Source organism: Oncorhynchus clarkii, chromosome 13 (assembly GCF_045791955.1).
Source record: "Oncorhynchus clarkii lewisi isolate Uvic-CL-2024 chromosome 13, UVic_Ocla_1.0, whole genome shotgun sequence".
NCBI classification, from domain to species: Eukaryota; Metazoa; Chordata; class Actinopteri; order Salmoniformes; family Salmonidae; genus Oncorhynchus; species Oncorhynchus clarkii.
The window spans coordinates 50,470,161-50,492,820 of NC_092159.1; the positions used below are offsets into that span (position 1 = coordinate 50,470,161).

The 22,660-nt window shown below is 44.3% G+C and overlaps 1 protein-coding gene across 6 annotated transcripts in view; it reads left to right on the top strand.

Moving 5' to 3' along the window:
* LOC139365037 (myosin-binding protein C, fast-type-like) overlaps positions 1-21,997 on the top strand; it is a 49,929-nt gene extending 27,932 nt beyond the window's left edge. For 4 of the 6 annotated variants that reach the window (XM_071102362.1, XM_071102360.1, XM_071102365.1 and 1 more), the window contains 26 exons: positions 93-241; positions 419-536; positions 775-823; positions 2,765-2,788; positions 3,244-3,300; positions 3,383-3,555; positions 3,779-3,911; positions 4,129-4,253; positions 5,442-5,547; positions 5,705-5,865; positions 6,004-6,169; positions 6,503-6,609; positions 6,738-6,767; positions 6,889-7,028; positions 7,221-7,380; positions 7,667-7,771; positions 8,102-8,290; positions 8,580-8,714; positions 8,856-9,023; positions 9,167-9,255; positions 9,530-9,725; positions 10,874-11,013; positions 11,218-11,377; positions 15,677-15,813; positions 18,857-19,043; positions 21,522-21,997. In XM_071102362.1, the coding sequence (XP_070958463.1) occupies positions 93-241; positions 419-536; positions 775-823; positions 2,765-2,788; positions 3,244-3,300; positions 3,383-3,555; positions 3,779-3,911; positions 4,129-4,253; positions 5,442-5,547; positions 5,705-5,865; positions 6,004-6,169; positions 6,503-6,609; positions 6,738-6,767; positions 6,889-7,028; positions 7,221-7,380; positions 7,667-7,771; positions 8,102-8,290; positions 8,580-8,714; positions 8,856-9,023; positions 9,167-9,255; positions 9,530-9,725; positions 10,874-11,013; positions 11,218-11,377; positions 15,677-15,813; positions 18,857-19,043; positions 21,522-21,562 (3,245 nt within the window). In that variant the 3' untranslated portion in view covers positions 21,563-21,997. The remainder of the gene's footprint in view (positions 1-92; positions 242-418; positions 537-774; positions 824-2,764; positions 2,789-3,243; positions 3,301-3,382; positions 3,556-3,778; positions 3,912-4,128; positions 4,254-5,441; positions 5,548-5,704; positions 5,866-6,003; positions 6,170-6,502; positions 6,610-6,737; positions 6,768-6,888; positions 7,029-7,220; positions 7,381-7,666; positions 7,772-8,101; positions 8,291-8,579; positions 8,715-8,855; positions 9,024-9,166; positions 9,256-9,529; positions 9,726-10,873; positions 11,014-11,217; positions 11,378-15,676; positions 15,814-18,856; positions 19,044-21,521) is intronic. The other 2 variants (XM_071102363.1, XM_071102361.1) reach the window with 1 other exon arrangement.
* Positions 21,998-22,660: the final 663 nt, after the last annotated feature.

Consider the following 22,660-nt stretch of genomic DNA (forward strand, 5'->3'; position numbering starts at 1 on the left):
ACACTCACATACGGATCATGGATAACAACCGTAAAAACACCATTATCCAGAGGTCAGAATTTCTGATTGCTGATGTAAATTGTGGGTGGCAGGGAAGAACGTCACCTTTGTGGCTAAAGTGGACTCATCTGACCTGCTGAGGAAGCCCAACATGAAATGGCTGAAAGGGAAGTGGCTGGACCTGGGCAGCAAGGCTGGCAAGCACGTGCAGTTTAAAGAGGCCTATGACAGGAACTCCAAGGTGTGTGTGTGTCACTGTTTTCACATTCTCTCAAATCTGCATTCTCTCAAATCTGTGTGTGTGTGTGTGTGTGTGTGTGTGTGTGTGTGTGTGTGTGTGTGTGTGTGTGTGTGTGTACTGTGTGTGCATGTATATATTTTAAGAGTGTATGTCTTCCTCTCTCGCCATCTCAACCAGGTCTACACATATGAGATGAGCATCATCAAAGTAGTGGAAGGAGACGCAGGTGGCTACCGTTGTGAGGTCACCTCCAAAGACAAGTGTGACAGCTGTACATTTGAAGTCACAGTGGAAGGTGGGTCCCTCCCAGGCCATCATCATCAGCCATTTAGTCATGTATCTGTCACTTAACCTGTGGTCAGTGAGTTTCTCAGTAAGTCATTCAATATTTGATACAGAATGTATAATGATAAAGCAGGTAGTGTATATGTGTTTCAGTGTCAGTACTCAGTCCATTATTCATCCTGATTTTTCAACTGTCTGTCAGTTAGTCCAGTGTTCCTCTCACGTTCCCTCCCTCTGTCATGTTTCAGCCGTACAAGAGGAGCAGCCCGCCAACATCCTGGATGCCTTCAAGCGATCGTGAGTGTGACTGTCAGGGTGGTTCCATTCAACATATCATCTGTCTTTCTCTCCCACCTCACATATGTTGGTTTCTCTCTATCTTTGCCTCCGGGCATCTGTCCCACTCTGTGAGTATATCTTCCCCTGACTGTCTTTCTGGCTCCCATATCTGTGTTTGTAGGTGTCTTTGGTATATCTGTGTCAGTCACGTTGTCTGTGTGCGTTTTGGCTTCACTGTATGTCTGTCATTGTACTATACATCTGCCTTTTCTATGTCTTTATCTGTGCATTCATGTCTATTTGTGTCTCTGTGACTTACTGGTGTGTCTGTGACTTACTAATGTGTCTCTGTGACTTACTAATGTGTCTCTGTGACTTACTGGTGTGTCTCTGTGACTTACTGGTGTGTCTCTGTGACTTACTAATGTGTCTCTGTGACTTACTGGTGTGTCTCTGTGACTTACTGGTGTGTCTCTGTGACTTACTAATGTGTCTCTGTGACTTACTGGTGTGTCTCTGTGACTTACTGGTGTGTCTCTGTGACTTACTAATGTGTCTCTGTGACTTACTGGTGTGTCTCTGTGACTTACTGGTGTGTCTCTGTGACTTACTAATGTGTCTCTGTGACTTACTGGTGTGTCTCTGTGACTATGTTTGTGTGTTTTTATTTTTAAGTTGTACATTTTGTCCATATGTTTCTATTTCTGTGTCTGTTCACTATGTATATCCCTGTATGTCTGTATCTCTGTATTCGTGTGTCTTCTCTTCCCTGTCTCCAAAGACTTGTGTTTCAATATGTGTGCAGCAGCTCTGTCTCTCGCTGTGAAGCTGTAGAAAATCCCTGTTTGTTGGCATAGTGCTGCCGCCAGTCAGTTCACTCTAGTTACTGTTTTAAATATGATTTCCTCTCCTGATCAGACAAAAAGACAAAAAAGCAAGACAGGAGGCACAACGTGCAAAGGACCATTTCAGATTGTGTTTTTGTGTTTATTTTGTGAATTTTGGTATGAAGAAAAGAGAATGAAAAGATATGAAAAAATGGATGTGTTTACAAGCCTGAATTAAATTGTGAAAACCCAAGATGCCAAAAAACCTTCAACACCCCAAAGGTTGCTGGATGGGTTAGTGTTGACCTTGCCACAGTATGTGGTGGTCTTTGCGTTCCAACTCCCACTGTCAGTAAGTATGGAGAATCCAGTCATTGCGATTCATCCGTGTGTACCCCCATCTACCTCCTCAGCGATTCTGTGTCTGGCCTTGTGCCTCTCTGTTATAAGGCAGCCTTGTCCTAAGCTTCTTCCAGAACCTGAATCCATTGTGTGTGTTCTGAATATATTATTTGGGATTCCCTTCCGTGTGCTTCCATATTCCCACCTTTGTAATTCTTCATCTGTCCACTGTGTGTGTTCAGATGTGAAATAGCCCGTGCTTCCCCTCATGTGTTCTTTGTCAAGTGAGGCTATTTCTGGTACTGTACGTCTGGCCCATTGACAAGGCCTCAAGTGGAACTAGTGTATATTTCCACATTCCATTTTACATACATTAGAGATGCAATCATGAGGTGTCATATGTGTGGATCTTTATGTGAGTGTAAGAAAAGCTCTGTGTGGGTGTGTATCAGCAGTACCTGTGCGTGTACATTTACACAGTATTTACCTTGTATATATGTGTCAATGTACAGCCTTGTACATGTACAGTGTATCTGTGTTTGGGTTACATACAGCAACAAATAGAGGTCAATACTGAATGTTCAAATGTGTGTGTGTGTGTGTGTGTGTGTGTGTGTGTGTGTGTGTGTGTGTGTGTGTGTGTGTGTGTGTGTGTGTGTGTGTGTGTGTACACTAGTATGCTGTTTTTTTATGTCCCATTGAATTTAGGCGGGCAGTGTCAGTATGCACCTTATTGATTCCCACAATGCTCTATATGCTCACTCATTACCATCCTGTTTTGTGTTATCAGAGGCATAAAAGGCGCCAAAAAAGGGTAAGACATGGCTACAGACACTGTGCGATACTGTGCAACCACAGTGTACTGTCTGTATATTTGTGTGTATTTGGGAATTCTGGCCCTGTTGTTATAACTTTTATATCAATACTGTATCGTTGATGTGTCTTTACGTCAGGGAAAGTGAATTTGGGTGTGGATGTTTGTGTGTGTGTGTACGTCTTAGCAGAGTGCAGTGTAGTACCATCTACTGTATGTCCAGTACCATTCGTTCACTTCCATATTTTTTGTAAACAAACAATGATTCACTACTATAGCATTGAAATAGCACAGCTATTCATTGTTGATTGATCTTATGTGAAACCTTAATAGACAACAAGTATATTTGTATGTACTGTAAACTGTATGTTATGTTTGAAATGACCGACTCCTCTAACCTGACCTAACACTGTAGGAAACCTAATTCTCCCACTCGTAACCTTTCTTGTCCCCAGGGGAGATGCAGGAGAGGATGCAGGTGACCTGGACTTCAGTGCCCTCCTCAAAAAAAGGTAGGAGTGGAGTTAACTCCATTATGAGCAATCACACATACTCTCACACACACAATCAATCTCCTCTCCCCCTCTCTATCAGGGAAAAAAAGGCGAGGGACGAGCCCAAAGAGGAAGTGGATGTGTGGGAGATCCTGAAGGATGCTAAGCCATGTGACTATGAGAAGATTGCCTTTGACTACGGCATCACAGACCTCAGGGGCCTGCTCAAGAGACTGAAGAAGATGAAGAAGGTGGAACCCAAGAAGAGTGACGGTGAGGGGAGAGAAAGGAGGGGGGGGGATACTGGAGGAGGAAGTAGGCAAGCTGTGGGCATTTCTACTTGAGAGTGTTTGGGACAGGGAATGTTTTATTATAGTGAATGCCTAAGGTGCTCTGAAAGGGAGGTAGTCTGGTGTAGTGTTGCTTGGGTTATTCTGGTTGTTGTGTCTGGTGTGTAAAGGCTGGAGACATAACAGTGGTTCTTTCCCTCCCTCAGCCTTCCTGAAGAAGCTAGAGCAATGTTACTCTGTGGACAAGGGCAAGAGGACCCAGATGCATGTTGAGCTCCATGACCCCAACGTTCAGGTCAAATGGCTGAAGAACGGAGTGGAGATCAAACCCTCTGCCAAGTGAGACTGACTGCTGTGTGTGTCTCTCTGTGTGTGTGTGTGTGTGTGTGTGTGTGTGTGTGTAATATGTGTGATTGTCAGTATATTTGACTATATGAGCGTGTGAGTCATTCATTTGTCGATGAGTTGAGTGAGCGACACTCGGTCACTAGTGTCTGTCTGTCCTCACTGTTTTCTGCCAGTGTCTCTCTCTGCCCCTGTCTGTCTGTCATGCCAGGTATGTGTTTGAGTGCGTGGGCAACAAACGGACACTCACCATCAACAAGTGCAACCTGTCTGACGATGCAGCCTATGAGTGTGTGGTGGGAGAGGAGAAGAGCTTCACTGAAGTCTTTGTCAAAGGTAAACACTCAGCATCTTTACATAGGGTGTTTGAGGGGAGGGAGTTGTTCCCTGCTTAGTTCAGTGTCTTTGAGTGTGTAGGGTCTGTCAACATTTACTGTGTATGCAGTACATGTCTCAATGTTTATATGTATATGTGTATTAATGTCTATGAACAGTAAGTTTGCACAACGTTGTTGTCCTATATTTATTGTCCAGTTTGTAGCGTGTCTTATGCGTGTTCTGTGTGTCTTGTTGATTTTGGGTAGAGGGGCAAAGATGCATTTGCTCCTCAACCATCATGCGCTTTGCTCTCTCTCTGTGCCCATTCATTTCATGCTGTTTTTGCATTTATCCGACCGTACAGCAACGGGTAAGTTTCCCCACACAGACGCCATTCCAGTGCGACAACCACAGTATGTTGTTGTGTGTATTTAGACGTCCCTATTGCTTCTGTCAGTGTTTATATCAATGCCGTACGTGTTGATGTGTCTAACGTAAGAGAAGGTGTACGTGTGTTTAGCGGATGGTAGCTAGTGGAAGCTAGCTTAGCATCGATCACACAGTTCATTCACCTGGAGAACTGAAGTACTGTCCGGTATAGCACTTTTGGCGGAAACTTCTGAGTACGTTGTTGTGTTGTTGTTGTGAGCATGGTACTGTATGGGAGCCCGCGACGGACGGGTTCAGTGGTGCCGTGACTTAGATCCCAGAGTTGATGTCTATCATCTGCTGAGGTTGCTGCGGAAAAGGAGGAGGTCAGAGGGAGGTGGATGTAGAGGACGGCGGCTAACGGATGCTAGCTTAGCATCACGCATTGACACAGCGATGTTGATGTCCCCCTCTCGGAGACCTGAGGTACTGTCTCCCCTGTACCACAACAGCTCAGTTCTCAGTTGCTATAGCAGTATTAACAGAGACTATGGAGGACATTGTGTTGTTGTGAAACATGGTATCGAATCCTGGTGCGGACTGGTACATGTTAGGTGTTCGTGTCTTTGTGTTAGCACATTATACAGTGCTGTGCCATGAAATCTTCAGCTTCATCATTCTTCTACTTCTTCCTTTTTATTCTTCTGCTTACTTTGGTGTTGAGTGATCAAGTCTTTGTTGGTGAGTTTTCCTGTAAGTGTGGTTGTGTATGTGTAACTTCCCCATGGTGTTTGTATGAGGTGTATGAGTTGTGTTGACGTCTGTGTCTATCCACAGAGCCCCCGGTCACCATCACCAAGCTGCTGGACGATGTGCATGTAGTGGTGGGAGAGAAGGTGGAGTTTGAGTGTGAGGTGTCAGAAGAAGGAGCCAATGTCAAATGGTGAGGGACTCATTCTAATACCCTTTTTAATCAAATGACTAAGTAACTAAATCAATCAATTTCTGTTACAGCTGTGGCATTTGTGTGTGTAATGTATGTGTCTCTCACTGCTGTTAAACGCTATTTCTATGTCTGTGTGTGTCTCACCCGTGCTCAGGATGAAAGATGGAGTTGAGCTGACCAAGGATGGGAAGTACAGGATAAAGAAGGATGGGAAGAAACACACTCTGGTCATCAATGAAGCAACCATAGAGGACATCGGAATGTACTATGTTTACACTAATGGGGGAGAATCTAAAGGAGAACTGGAAGTGGAAGGTACCACTTCCAGATATCATACAGTACACTAAATAAGGAAATGTTTTATGAACTTCATTTTTGGAAGAGTCTGAAATGCTGTCTCTTTCTGTTTTCTCTTTCTCTTTCCTTCCCTTCATCTCTACCCCTGGTGCTCAGCCAAAGAGCTGGAGGTTCTGCAGAGTATAGCTGACCTGTCGGTGAAGGCGTGTGAACAGGCCATGTTCAAGTGTGAGGTGTCTGATGAGAAGGTGGTGGGCAAGTGGTTAAAGGACGGTGTGGAGGTCAAACCCGGCAACCGCATCAAGATGTCACACATCGGAAGGTATGGCATCACATTGCTGGGGCCTTGGGGGGGGGGGGTCCTCATTGAGTTGCAGTAACTTCAGACAGGCCTGAACATCCTCAAATTCTCTGTCTACATGGATCTTGTAGATCTTGTCAGTACAGTACATATTCTCACTAGCTAGACCCACCTATGGCAGGTGTTTTACCATGGCAACACTGGTCATGCAGGGAGAGAGCTTTCCCATGCGTTTTTTAACTTGATATTGCATAATGAAGCATGTTGCCAGGGTAACTGTGCTTTGCATAATTGTGGGTCACTGCGAGTGTCTGTTGTCTCCTTGGTAACGTTGGGTTGCCGTTGGTTCTCCAGGATCCACAAGCTGACGATTGATGACGTGAAGCCGCAGGACGAAGGAAACTACACCTTTGTCCCTGAAGGATACGCACTCTCCCTCTCCGCTAAACTCAACTTCATTGGTGAGTGAGAGAGTGAGTGAGAGAGAGCAAGAAAGAGAGAGAGACTCCTCTAAGTTTTACTGAGTACAATGAAGCAGAGCCTGCATTTTAAATGATACTGATTCATGTGTTTTCCCTGTTAATCTCAGAAATCAAGATCGAATATGTTCCACGCCAAGGTAGGTGTGGCTATTGTCACCTACCATCCGTTGGCATTACCTATTTATTACAGTGTATTTAATACTGTGATAATTACCCAGGACCACCTCTCCCTCTCTGACATTCCTTCGCCCCTCACAGACCCTCCCAAAATCCACCTGGACACTAGTAGCACGGGCAGCAAGAACACCATTGTTGTGGTGGCTGGCAACAAGCTCCGCCTTGATGTGGAGATCACAGGAGAGCCTGTCCCCACTGTGTGCTGGATGAAAGGAGACACTGTGAGGATCTAGTCTTTCTGTTACATCCTCCTCACACACACATCAAACCCCTGCCCCAGCATGCCTCTCCAAGGAAGGCAAGGTGTCACTCACATTAACCAACCATTAGGCCATCCAGGTTACACCCAGTAGCTGAATCACCAGACAGTGTCAGTCCAGTTGTCTAAGTGCCCTCCCTGTTCCTGTCTCTAGGTGATATCGGAGGCGGAGGGCAGAGTGAGGGTGGAAACCAGGACCACTCTGAGCAGCTTTGTCATTGAGGGGGCGGAGCGGCCAGACGAAGGCCAGTATTCCATCATAGTGACCAACCCAGCCGGAGAGGACAGGGCTGAGCTCACCGTCAAGATTGTTGGTCAGTGGTACTCTCTCTCTCCTTCTCTCACTCTCCTCTCTCTTTTCCAGTCTTCTACTCTTTCTCTCTACACTCCTCTCCTCTTTCCCCCACATCTCCCTGCTCTCTCCCTTTTCTCTCTCAGTGTCTTGTTCTCCCGTCTTATGCAATATTTATGTAAACAGAAATGTAAAAACAATTCACTAAGAGAGTTTCAATAATAGATGTGACATTAAGTTAGAACCCATTCTGAGCTGGTGAGAACACCTCTATGTTCTGTCCTGACTGTTCCCCCTGTCCACTCCAGATGTGCCTAACCCTCCAGAGAACGTCAAATGTATGGGAGTTGGCGAGGACACAGCCACCATTACATGGGATCCCCCCAAATTTGACGGGGGTGCGCCCATCAAAGGTGCACCTTTCCTATTTTTACATCTATCTGTTGAGCTATCAGACTCTCTTTCCTCTGGGTTAACAGGCATCTGTTAACCTCTCTCATTACATTGGTAAGATCTAATGATGTCTCTCTGTGAAGATGTCACACTGTGAAGATGTCTCTCTGTGATGATGTCGCTTTGTGATGATGTAATGTCTCTCTGTGATGATGTCGCTTTGTGATGATGTAATGTCGCTCTGTGATGATGTCACTGTGATAATGTCGGTCTGTAATGATGTAATGTCGCTCTGTGATGATGTCGCTTTCTGATGATGTAATGTCGCTCTGTGATGACGTCACTCGCAGGCTACCTGATGGAGAGGAAGAAGCAGGGTTCCTCCAGATGGACCAAGCTGAACTTTGAGGTGTTTGAGTCAACCACGTACGAGGCTAAGAAGATGATTGAGGGTGTTTTTTATGAGATGAGAGTGTTTGCTGTCAACGGGATCGGGATCTCCCAGCCCAGCGGCAACTCAAAGCCCTTCATGCCCATAGGTGGGTAGACACTTATTACTAGAGCAGTGGAGAGAAGCCTTTCAATCTCCTGATACTCTACTTATACAGCTTACCTCGGTCTTCCTCGGTCTCTCTCTCTCTCTCTCTCTCTCTCTCTCTCTCTCTCTCTCTCTCTCTCTCTCTCTCTCTCTCTCTCTCTCTCTCTCTCTCTCTCTCTCTCTCTCTCTCTCTCTCTCTCTCTCTCTCTCTCTCTCTCTCTCTCTCTCTCTCTCTCTCTCTCTCTCTCTCTCTCTCTCTCTCTCTCTCTCTCTCTCTCTCTCTCTCTCAGCCCCGACCAGTGAGCCCACTCGTCTGACGGTGGAGGATGTGACAGACAGCACCTGTGCCCTGAAGTGGCGTCCTCCAGAGAGGGTTGGAGCAGGGGGCGTTGACGGGTACATAATCGAGTGGTGCAAAGAAGGAGGTAAAGGATATTATTCCTTCTAATTCACTAATCGCTCCCATAGAATTCCTCTATAGAATTCCTATAAAACCCTACAGACGAACCATCTAATTTCCAAGTGGATGACAATGAATACTCTTCTGCTATTGGTCCATCCCTCAGAGGATAACTGGGTAGAAGCCAATAAGGAGCCAGTGGACAAGAACACGTACCGTGTGAAGGGACTGCCAACAGGAGAGAAGCTCTTGTTCAGAGTGGTGGCTATGAACATCGCTGGACGCAGCCCCCCCTGCACCATGAAACAGTCTGTCATCATCAGAGAGATCATGGGTCAGACTCACACGCATGCATGGACGCACACACACACACACACACACACACACTTCTCTATAGACCTCTGACACACACGGTATACACAGCCACCTCCATTACTTCTGTGTTGACATTCCTCTCTGTCTCCCTCCATGTCTCAGAGTACCCAAAGATCCGCCTGCCTCGCCAGCTAAGAACCAAGTTCATCAGGAAAGTGGGCGAGAAGATCAACCTGGTCATCCCCTTCCAGGTCTGAGAACACCTAGCACCACACAGTAGTAATCTTACCCAGGCTAGAGGCAGGGCTGACTTCATGTTAGCTGGGTCTCAGTGTGTGCAAATAATAGCAATCGTTGTCCTGTAATGCAAAACTAAACCAATCAGAAAATGGGATATTCTTGCCAGTCTACACCTTTCTCACTTTAGGGTGTTTCTCCTGCACTTCTCCTGTAGCAGCATCTCACTCTTTAATTCAGTAAATGTCATTTTCATTCACTGACCATATCACCCCTCTGTTTCCCCAGGGGAAGCCTCGCCCCGTGGTCAACTGGCTGAAAGATGGTGAGCCCCTGGAGAATAAGTCAGTGGGCATCCGCACCAGTGACTTTGACACCATCCTGTTCATCCGCTCGGCAGAAAGGGACCACTCTGGGACGTACACCCTGTCTGTCCAGATAGACAACATGCAGGACAAGGCTGACATACACATCCAGATCGTAGGTCAGTCACTGGCACCAACATCATTAGGGGCTCTGGTCAAAAGTAGTGCACTATATAGGCAATAGGGTTTCCATTTGGGATGGAGGCCATATGTACAGTGGCAAGAAAAAGTATGTGAACCCTTCGGATGTATCTGGATTTCTGCATCAGTTGGTCATACAATTAGATCTGATCTTCATCCAAGTCACAACAATAGACAAACACAGTCTGCTTTAACTAATAACACACAAAGTATTGTATTTGTCTCGTCTATATTGAGTACATCATTTAAAAATTCGCCTTGTAGGTTGGGAAAGGTATGTGAACCTCTAGGCTTCTCCAAAAGCTGGAGTCAGGAGTCAGCTAACCTGGAATACAATCATTGAGATGAGATTGGAGATGTTGGTAAGAGCTGGCCTGCCCTATAAAAAACACTCACAAAATTTGAGTTTGAAAACATATAATTGTTTGTGTGTTATTAGTTTAAGCAGACTGTTTGTGTGTTGTTGTGACTTAGATGAAGATCAGACCAGTTTAAGCAGAAGTCCAGGTAATTCCAAAGGGTTCACCTCCTTTTCCTTGCCACTGTAACTGTATGTCCCCACTCACCCTTCAGTCACTATACCTAGTAGGTTTTACTACTTATTACAGTCAAATATGGACCCACCATGATGCAATGACTTAAATCTAGGATGACACCCCAGTGCTTAATGTGATGATAATTCCTCATTTAATCCTCGGAGGGAATCATCAAAGAGGCTGATTCCAGTCTTCCTCTCCTCTCTTCTTAATCCTTCCCTCCTGCCCTGACTGCCACCGTACCGCCGCTTGGCTCCCTCCCTCCCCTCTTTCCCTCCTTCCTGCTCCCTTTAGCACCCGTGTGAGGGTCAGGGTGCTGTATGGCTGGGTGGGTGGATTATGCAGTGGGGTTCCATTGGCATTATTGGTGTGTAGACTGGGATTAGGGTGGGATTAGGGGCCTTTGTCTCCTTTCCCCTGCTGGGAGGTGAGCTAATGAGAGGGCCCAGCCTCCTCAGATCAGCCCCCACGCACATACATGACACACTCCACATGCTCCATTTCTGCTGTCTGTTTGTCTGTTAAAAGATATCTCTTTCTCACTGACACACAGATGTACTTTCCCCCCCCCCACACACACACACACACAGACAAGCCAGGTCCTCCTATAAATGTGATGGTAACAGATGTGTGGGGCTTCAATGCTGCTCTGGAGTGGAAGCCCCCCAAAGACACAGGCAACACTGATATCACCGGCTACACCATCCAGAAGGCTGACAAGAAGACCCAGGTCTCCAACTCCCTCCTCATCTCTCTCTATAGCTCTCTCTCTTTCTTTACTGTGTATCCACCTCACCTCTCCTTCTCTGCCCTCGTCCTCTGTTCTCAAACATCTGCCTCAATATATCCACATATCCTCTCCTTTTTTTTCAACCTCTACTTCTCTGTAAACATATTTCTCTCTCTCTCTCCCTCTCCTTCTCTCTCTGGTCAGGGTTGGTTCACAGTGTATGAGCACAACCGCCGGCCCAGCTGCACAGCGTCTGACCTGGTCATGGGGAACGAGTACTCCTTCCGTGTGTTCAGTGAGAACATCTGTGGCTTGAGCGATGAGGTGGCCTTCAGCAAGAACACTGCCATCATAGGAAAAACAGGTAACACACTACAATACTACACCATAATATACCCCCCTGCACGCTCACGCAAACACGCACACACCATCGCTGCGCAAATGTAGGCTGTCATTACAGCCATAAACAGTGATGCACTTTCAAAAGGCAAGATCTAGATCTGTTTTACACCAGCATTTTGAGATTAAAGTCATTCATAGCTATTAGCAGCCAATATCAACTAGGGATATCATGTCACTTCTCTGGAGTCCAGAGCAAGCCGGGTCATATGGTCTACCTGTATGTATCGGAGGATGGAAACCATGGTTAGGGTAAGCACTAGCCTACAGTATGTCAATCTACTATCCCCCATAGTACAAAAGTTGACCTATTCTCTTCTGTGTGAGAAATAAATATTCCAAACATAGTCTGGGACAGTTGTGGGATGCGATAGATCCAAAATCAATACAACCACTAGCATCAACAAAAACTTTTAAAGGCATTGAGGCTGATGCAACAGATCAGAACGTTTAGCAGGCGATTTCTTAACATTATAAGCGCAGCAATGTGCACCAAAATGCAATCAATTAGTGGGAAAACACCATTCTAAAAAGTAACCACAAATGAGATTATGCATGTAATGCTTTATTATAAAGCTGCATTTTTATGGTGAAAATTATCTTCCCCAAATTTGAAACTCACACGCCGCCTATGTATGCCAGTTAGGCTCTACACCGGTTGTAAAGAGGATTCATGTACTTCATTTTAAGAAGTTATTTGGCCACTTTAGTTGTGTGATACAAACCTTATCAAAACATTTAGGGCTTTGGGCCAGGCTACATGACGTGTGCGACTATGAAAAAGTCGCCAAAAAAAGGCATGCGCTGTTTCTTGCCTTACTGCACACAAGCTGGGCATCATTCACAAGTGATAACACATCATTCACAAGTGATAGACTAATATTATCACCCATCAGACTATTCTTGATTTATTCTTGTCTTTACATAACTAAATTTCACACATTATTTAGTATTTGATTTAGAATGTACCATTATCCACGTGTCGGAACGGGCAGGGGGAAAAAATACATGTCATCTATGCACTTAAACAGCGAATAGAGGACGACTTTCACGTGGTTCATTTTCTTGCCAGCCAGGTCGGCTATACTCCCTTTGTAAAGAGAAGCAATGTGCTTAATATTATGAAAGTTGAGAAATAAATATAGTGGGCCTAGCCCATAGAAAGCTGACGGGATCCTCCGCCTTTTAATAGAGGCCGTGAAAACTCTGTTTTCTCATGCATGGGCTTTTCTCATGGGCTCTCATGAAGGATTTTGATTTGATTTTCGATTACATTTGCATTGATGTCAGAGTTATTAGAGCAGGGGTGTCAAAGTCAAATGGACGGAGGGCCAAATAAAAAAAATCAGCTACAAGACGAGGGCCGGACTGTTCGAATGTTCATTGAAAAATTTTTAAATGACGCATATAGTCTAGTGAACCTAATTGAACCTACTGAAAACCTAACAAATATATTACAATATGATCAGATAAATAAAGCAATATTTTCTTATGGCTCTGTCAGTAATCTTTAATTTTCAACAGACACAAAAGACAAATTTCCTTTATATAAATATCCCCATAACATGAACATTAAATGAAAGAAACCGGTATTCAAGGCACCATCAGTAGACTATATTTTCTATTTTAGCAAAAGTGGGCTAAATTTACTTCAAAGAAAAAACAATAATAGCAATTTTCTATCATCCACTCAACTGAAATATTTTTAAAATATAATTGGATTGAAATACAAAAAAATAAAGTGCAAAAATCTATTAATCAAAAACAACACTTTGTTTAAGGAGAAGTAACATGCAGTGAAAACAAATATTAAATTTTAACTTTTAAACTTGAACTGAGTAAAAACTCTAAATATGTGATTGCACAGTAATGTTCACTTGTTTGAGGTTGAGGGTGATACTTGGTGGTGTCCCATCTTTTCCACAAGTTCATCAATGTTCGGGGTAAGGCTCTGAGCTGAAGAAATCCTCAGAATTGAGTGGAGGTGTTCAGCAGTAAGTCGACTTCTGTGTGATGTTTTGTTCAGGTTCATCAAAGAAAACAGTTGTTCACACAGGTATGTGCTGCCAAACATAGACAACGTTTGAGCAGCCTGGATGCGCAGCTGGGGCATTGTGCCGGGGAGGAAACGGGCGAACTCCGCAGCACCCACTGCCGCATATTTTGCCCTCAGTGCATCATTGCATTGGAGGTCAATCAACTCCATTTGGAGGTTTGGTGGTGAGCTTTCCACGTCAACAGCAAATGGGTTACCGAGCAGTTCCAACCTGCTTTTTTGTGCTTCAAAGTCAGCAAATCGGCGTCGAAAGTCAGCGGCAAGCATACCTATTTTATCAGCCAACTGTGTGCTCGGGAACGCACTGGTAGAGAGCTTCTCTTTCATGGTCTGGCAGCTGGGAAAGTGGCTCAAATTTTCTTTCCGCATCTGCGTCTCCCACAGAGTCAGTTTGGTTTTAATGTGTGGTCCGCTCCTGTGTCCACACATCGCAGGTGCTCCGTCGGTTGTCAAACCCACGAGTTTTTCCCAAGGCAGCTCCATCTCATTTACACATCTTGACACCTCTTCATACAAATCATGCCCCGTAGTTGTGCCATGCATAGGACGTAAAGCCAAAAACTCCTCTGTCACGCTTAGGTTGGAGTCCACTCCGCGGATGAAAATTGACAACTGGGCAATGTCAGAAATGTCGGTGCTCTCATCCACAGCCAAGGAATATGCAATAAAATCTTTTCCCTTTTTCACAAGCTGCTCTTTTAGATTGATGGACAACTGGTCTACTCTCTCGGCAATGGTGTTTCTGCTCAGACTCACATTTAAAAAGAGTTGCCTTTTTTCTGGGCAAACTTCGTCACAAACTTTAATCATGCAGTTTTTGATGAAATCCCCCTCCGTAAATGGCCGGGCTGATTTAGCGATCTCTTCTGCCAAAATAAAACTGGCCTTGACAGCAGCCTGGCCTTGTGATTTGGCTTTTTTGAACAGAGCCTGTCGAGATTTGAGGCCTCGTTTTAATTCCTCTGCCTTTTGTAGCCTTTGTTCCATGTCCATATTCTTGTTTTTGTCCGCGTGTTTCGTTTCATAATGTCGTCTCAGATTATACTCTTTCAGTACCGCCACACTTTCTCCACACAGAAGACACACAGGTTTTCCAGCTACCTTCGTGAACATATACTCCGACTCCCACCTTGTTTGAAACCCCCGGTTCTCAGTATCCACCTTCCGTTTTGCCATTTTTGATGGGTATCTGAAAGTTAATTTTACTGTGATGCTGACGACTGCTGTGCCAATAAATATTGAAATGAAGCAGCCTACTGCTCGGTGCGTCACCTTTGCATTGTGGGAAATGTAGTATTGGTGCGTGTAAAAGATCTGCGGGCTGCCGGCTTGCTGCGGGCCGGTTCTAATAATAAATCAAGATCATCCCAGGGGCCGTAAAAAACCTTCTTGCGGGCCGGATGTGGCCCGCGGGCCTTGACTCTGACATATGTGTATTAGAGGGACAATAGAGTGCTGAGTACCAGGCAGTTAGCAAGTTTGGTTGACTACTAATGACCATCAGCAGCATCAGAGCTTGGAGAAGCCTAGTTACTGTGACTAAACTGTCACATGGAATTTGACTGTGGTCATGACTCGTGACCGCCGGCGTGGCCGTAATACAGTCACCGTAACAGCCATGGTCTGTCTGAAGTCTTTTTCATCCATACAAATCTCGCAATAAATTCACCAGAATATGTTACATCTTCACCCCATAAGTCAAAAAAGACTGTTACAGTGTTACAGCTATCTTTAGAAATATAGCCAGTACTAGCCACCTAGACCTTCTAAAATGTGAAAATAATCAATGAAATTGTTCTGGCAAAGATGTGTTCGTAGCAGATTGCTAAACTTTATGTAGCTGATTTAAAATATGTGTGAAATATTTTTCACATTCCATTTCAAACTTGCAACCCCCCCCAAAACCTTCTTGCGAACCCAAGTTTGAGAACCACTACACTACACCATACTATACTAAACCAAATGTAGTATGTAGATATAGTAGACAACATGTGGTCCTCTGTAGCTCAGTTGGTAAAGCTAAAGCATGCCGCTTGTAATGCCAGGATAGTGGGTTTGATTCCCGGGACAGCCATACGTAAAATGTATGCACGCATGACTGTCAGTCCCTTTGGATAGAAGCACCTGCTAAATGGCATTTATTAATATTATTATTATATAGCCTAATAAACACAGCTATCACAGTCCCCATCTATATCCCTCCCTCAGATCTGGAGTACAACAAACCAGCCTTCAAAGAGAAGGACATGAGCAGCTCCCCCAAGTTTACAGCTCCCCTAGTGGACAGGGTTGTTGTTGCAGGCTACAGTACTGCCATCAGCTGTGCTGTCCGGGCCTACCCTAAGGTGAGGGTGTGTGTGTGGGGAGGGGAGGCAGTACTGTAATTAAGTGTGAGTGTGTGTTGAGAGAGCGAGAACAAGAAGCTATGTTTCCATTAACTTGTCCGGTGAGTTTTCAACATTTAGAAAGTTGGCATAGAAAATAGATGCGACAATTGCCTGCTATAGGGTGCGTTTCCATTTAACGATCTTGTGTCGATTAAAAACAGCTGGACGAAATGATGTTACACCTAAAATACAAATGTAGTGGTTGAAATGTTTCCTTACCCATTTAGTCAAATTGTACATGGATAAATTGGCAACAACCTGTATCCCCTCCCACCTATCTGTTTAATTTTTTTGGTAGCCCTCGAAAGCCAGCATGAATAGAATAATTGACTAATATTTGCCATATTCTAATAATTCTCATGTGCCAACATAACTCCACTCTCCGTGCCACTGGGAAACTTGCACTCCTGTAGATCTGAAATAGTTGGATGGTGAAACTTGCATCCACCAGAAAAGCAAGGCGCAGCAATTCTTTCTTTCTTTATTTTATTTAACCTTTATTTAACTAGGAAAGTCAGTTAAGAACAAATTCTTATTTACAATGACATCCTACCCCAGCCAAACCCTAACCCGGACGATGCTGTGCCATTTGTGTGCCGCCCTTTGGGACTTCCAATCACAGCCGGTTGTGATACAGCCTGGAATTGAACCAGGGTCTGTAGTAACGCCTCTAGAACTGCGATGCAGTGCCACTCGGGAGCCCAAATTCAGGCATTCCTGAAAGTCAGGACAATCCATGTACTGCAAAGAAACATTATTTTTGTACACTGAACAAAAATATAAACTCAACATGCAACAATTTAAGATTTTACTGAGTTAGTTCATATAAGGAAATCAATCAAATTGAAATGAATTCAGGCCCTAATCTATGGATTTCACATGACTAGGAATACAGATATGCATCTGTTGGTCACATATACCTTTAAAAAAAAGTAGGAGCGTGGATCAGAAAATCAGCCACTATCTGGTTTGACCACCATTTGCCTCATGCAGTTCGACACATCTCCTTCACATAGAGTTTATCAGAATGTTTGTGGAATGTTGTCCCACTCGTCTTCAATGGCTGTGTGAAGTTACTGGTTCTTGTTGGGAACTGGAACACACTGTCATACACGTCGATCCAGAACATCCCAAATATGCTCAATGTGTGACATGTCATAACTTCCAGAAATTGTGTACAGATCCTGGGGCCGTGCATTATCATGCTGAAACATGAGGGGATGGCGGCGGATGAATGGCACGGCAACGGGCCTCAGGATCTCTTCACGGTATCTCTGTGCATTGAAATTGCATCGCTTATCCGTGTCCATAGGAGCGCAACTTTCATTGGGGCGCAACTTTCCACTTTCATTTCTGTCCCCCACAGTTTGATCACTGGAATGTGATACAAAACGAGGAAACTGCTTTAGGACCTTGCGGACGTCTCCGAGCGGTCAGTTAGGCTGTCTGGAGTATTATTCCAACTGGATAAAAACCAAAGTTGCTCCCCTGCCTGCCTGGCCATACCATAACCCAACCGCCACCACGGGGCACTCTGTTCACAACGTTGACATCAGCAAACCGCTCGCCCACACAACACCATACACGCTGTCTGCCATCTGCCCAGTACAGTTGAAACCGGGATTAATCCATGACGAGCACACTTATCCAGCGTGCCAGTGGCCATCGAAGGTGAACATTTGCCCACTGAAGTCGATTACGACACCGAACTGCAGTCAAGTCAAGACCCTGGGGAAAACGGGGACCCAGGTGAGCTTCCCTGAGACGGTTTCTGACAGTTTGTGGAAAAATTATTTGATTGTGCAAACCCACAGTTTCATCAGCTGCCCGGGTGGCTGGTCTCAGACAATCCCACTGCAAAGACCTGATGCCGGAGATGAGAAGCAGGTACGGGGAGTCAAACATTTATTCAGGAACAGATATAGAACACGACAGGAACATCATCAGCCCACGGGTAAACAAGGACATATGACAAACACAATATGGAATAATGCAGACACAGGGAACACAACCAAGGAACAGACAGATATACAGGAGGTAATCAACAAAGTGAAGGAGTCCAGGTGAGTCCAATGAGCGCAGCATGTTGGTAACAGGTGTGTAGGATGACGGGTAGCCTGGCGCCCTCGAGAGCCAGGGAGGGGGAGCGGGAGCAGGCGTGACACCCACAGGTGAAGAAGCCGGATATGGAGGTCCTGGGCTGGTCTAAAACAACTTTGGAGGCGGCTTATGGTAGAGAAATGAACATTAAATTCTCTGGCAACAGCTCTGGTGGACACTCCTGCAGTCAGCATGCTAATTGCACACACAACTTGAGACATCTGTGGCCATTGTGTTGTGACAAAACTGCACATTTTAGAGTGGCCTTTTATTGTCCTCAGCAAAAGTTGCACCTGTATAAGGATCTTGCTGTTTAATCAGCTTCTTGATATGCCACACCTGTCAGGTGGATGGATTATCTTGGCAAAGGAGGAATGCTCACTAGCAGGGACGTAAACAAATTTGTGCACAAAATGAGTGAAATAACCTTTTTGTGCACATGGAACATTTCTGGGATCTTTTATTTCAGATCATGAAACATGGGATGAACACTTTACATGTTGCTTTTATATTTTTGTTCAGTGTAGTTGGAAAAATGTTTATTGTAAGCATAGAATTAAATGTGGAGTGGAGCTTTATAGTTACTCGGTGAAATCACGTGCCTTAAATGATTAGGCAATCATCATTTATTCTGAAAAACATAATTTCCATATTTTTTTCACAAATAAAGAAAAATGACTAAAATCCACCCCTGTTGAATCGATAAAACTGTTATCGTTCTTCAGAAAATGTCTCCTATATCTGCCTTTCCATTACACATGTTACTTTGATATTGCTTTTGTCGAATAAACCGGGGTCAATGGAAAATTGCCTAGTGAGTTGGTGATTTATATTTCAAGGCCAAATGTTCCCCCCCCCCCCCCCCCCCCCCCCCCCCTCTCGCGTCCTCTCCTCACCTCAGGCTAAGATAGTGTGGATGAAGAACAAGATGATCATTGGGGAGGATCCTAAATTCTTGATGCAGAACAACCAGGGGGTGTTGACCCTGAACATCAGGAAGCCCGGCCAGTTTGACGGGGGCAAGTACTCCTGTAAGGCCATCAACGACCTGGGGGAGGACGAGGTGGAGTGCAGGCTGGAAGTCCGAGGTACTGGCACACACACACAGTGTCACGCATTCACACATAGACATGCACAAACACACACACACACACACTGCAACTCCTATCATACTCAGCATGAGACAGACTTTTATTGGCAGTCAATAGTTGTCATCCGTTAAACCCATTATTACAAAGCTGGTCATGGATTCACAATCTATGACTTATGATTATCGCTTGTTGGGAACACTCTGATAGTGTGTAATTTTCCCTAACAAGATTAAATGTAGAGATTGTGAGTGTATTATTCAGCCAGTTGTACAGAATACAAATCATCATATTATACTGAACAAAAATATAAACAACAATCTACGAAGTTATACTTCATAGAAGGAAATCAGTCAATTTAAATAAATTCATAAGGCCCTAATCTATGGATTTCACATGATTGGGCAGGGGCACAGCCATGGGTGGGACTGGAAGGGCATAGGCCCACCCACTTGGGAGCCAGGTTTTTCCCCACAAAAGGGCTTGTTACAGAAATACTCACTAACAGGGCTGTAAACAAATTTGTGCACAACATTTAAGAGTAATAACAGAAATGCTCACTAACAGGGATGTAAACAAATTTGTGCACAACATTTAAGAGTAATAACAGAAATGCTCACTAACAGGGATGTAAACAAATTTGTGCACAACATTTAAGAGTAATAACAGAAATGCTCACTAACAGGGATGTAAACAAATTTGTGCACAACATTTAAGAGTAATAACAGAAAAATGGGACCAACAATTTGTTGCTTTTATATTTTTGTTCAGTATGTATGTATGAATGTGTGTATATACAGTGCCTTGCGAAAGTATTCGGCCCCCTTGAACTTTGCGACCTTTTGCCACATTTCAGGCTTCAAACATATAGATATAAAACTGTATTTTTTGTGAAGAATCAACAACAAGTGGGACACAATCATGAAGTGGAACGACATTTATTGGATATTTCAAACTTTTTTAACAAATCAAAAACTGAAAAATTGGGTGTGCAAAATTATTCAGCCCCTTTACTTTCAGTGCAGCAAACTCTCTCCAGAAGTTCAGTGAGGATCTCTGAATGATCCAATGTTGACCTAAATGACTAATGATGATAAATACAATCCACCTGTGTGTAATCAAGTCTCCGTATAAATGCACCTGCACTGTGATAGTCTCAGAGGTCTGTTAAAAGCGCAGAGAGCATCATGAAGAACAAGGAACACACCAGGCAGGTCCGAGATACTGTTGTGAAGAAGTTTAAAGCCGGATTTGGATACAAAAAGATTTCCCAAGCTTTAAACATCCCAAGGAGCACTGTGCAAGCGATAATATTGAAATGGAAGGAGTATCAGACCACTGCAAATCTACCAAGACCTGGCCGTCCCTCTAAACTTTCAGCTCATACAAGGAGAAGACTGATCAGAGATGCAGCCAAGAGGCCCATGATCACTCTGGATGAACTGCAGAGATCTACAGCTACAAATCTGGCCTTTATGGAAGAGTGGCAAGAAGAAAGCCATTTCTTAAAGATATCCATAAAAAGTGTTGTTTAAAGTTTGCCACAAGCCACCTGGGAGACACACCAAACATGTGGAAGAAGGTGTGGTCAGATGAAACCAAAATTGAACTTTTTGGCAACAATGCAAAACGTTATGTTTGGCGTAAAAGCAACACAGCTCATCACCCTGAACACACCATCCCCACTGTCAAACATGGTGGTGGCAGCACCATGGTTTGGGCCTGCTTTTCTTCAGCAGGGACAGGGAAGATGGTTAAAATTGATGGGAAGATGGATGGAGCCAAATACAGGACAATTCTGGAAGAAAACCTGATGGAGTCTGCAAAAGACCTGAGACTGGGATGGAGATTTGTCTTCCAACAAGACAATGATCCAAAACATAAAGCAAAATCTACAATGGAATAGTTCAAAAATAAACATATCCAGGTGTTAGAATGGCCAAGTCAAAGTCCAGACCTGAATCCAATCGAGAATCTGTGGAAAGAACTGAAAACTGCTGTTCACAAATGCTCTCCATCCAACCTCACTGAGCTTGAGCTGTTTTGCAAGGAATGGGAAAAAATGTCAGTCTCTCGATGCGCAAAACTGATAGAGACATACCCCAAGCGACTTACAGCTGTAATCGCAGCAAAAGGTGGCGCTACAAAGTATTAACTTAAGGGGGCTGAATAATTTTGCACGCCCAATTTTTCAGTTTTTGATTTGTTAAAAAAGTTTGAAATATCCAATAAATGTCGTTCCACTTCATGATTATGATGTCCCACTTGTTGTTGATTCTTCACAAAAAAATACAGTTTTATATCTTTATGTTTGAAGCCTGAAATGTGGCAAAAGGTCGCAAAGTTCAAGGGGGCCGAATACTTTCGCAAGGCACTGTATATATATATATATATATATATGGAGGGAGGGAGGTTAAAGTAGGATAATCCCCCTCTAGCCTCTCTTTCATGGTGAGTTTCTCTCTCTGCCCTCCCCAGTCTTAAAGGAGAAGAAAGAAGGAGACGAGGAGAAGAAATGAGCGACAGTGACCGATAGAAACACCAGAGGATACAGTTCTGCAGGAATCATAGTGGATTATGTATAACAGGATAGACGTGAATAAATATGATTAGAATAAAAAAACTGGTGATGTTTTCTAAATATGCTCTCTCTATCTCCCTCTTTCTCTCTTTCTCCCTCTCTCTCTCTTTCTTCCTCTCTCTATCCCTCTCTCTCTCATTCTTCCTCTCTCAATCCCTCTCGTTCTCACATCCTCACCAGTGGCATGTCAAATACCATATCGGTATTAACTGAATGAATTATGATAATAACAGACCACTACATTGAGACAAGCTAATTGAGAGTAGTAATAGAGTACCTTAATGATGGCTGAATATTACAGTTCAGAGATGGATTCTTCTTATCTGTGACATGAACCTGTCAGTGCAACACACATAAAACAGTAATTTACCAACGCATTGTCAGTGTTGTGTGTGAGGTCCCGGGCGGGTTTATCACGGCTGGTGAAATTTATGATTGTAATTCTGCTAGTGAAAGCATTGGTGTGTGTGTACACCTACCTACCATCATATTGGTTGCATTAGGTATGGGGAGTGGAGGGTAGGTAATATGTATGGGGAATGGAGGGTAGGTAATAGGTATGTGGAGGGGAGGGGAGGTAATGGGTATGGGGAGTGGAGGGTAGGTAATAGATATGTGGAGGGTAGGGTAGGTAATAGGTATGGGGACTGGAGGGTAGGTAGGTATGGGGAGTGGAGGGTAGGTAATAGATATGTGGAGGGTAGGGTAGGTAATAGGTATGGGGACTGGAGGGTAGGTAGGTATTGGGAGTGGCAGGTAGGTAATAGGTATGTGGAGTGGACGGTAGGTAGGTAATAGGTATGGGGAGTGGACGGTAGGTAATAGGTATGGTGAGTGGAGGGTAGGGTAGGTAATAGGTGTGGGAGTGGAGGGTAGCTAATAGGTATGTGGAGTTGGAGTGGAGGGTAGGTAATAGGTATGTGGAGTGGAAGGTAGGTAATAGGTGTGGGGAGTGGAGGGTAGGTAATAGGTATGGGGAGTGGAGTGGAGGGTAGGGTAGGGTAGGTAATGGGTGTGGGAGTGGAGGGTAGCTAAT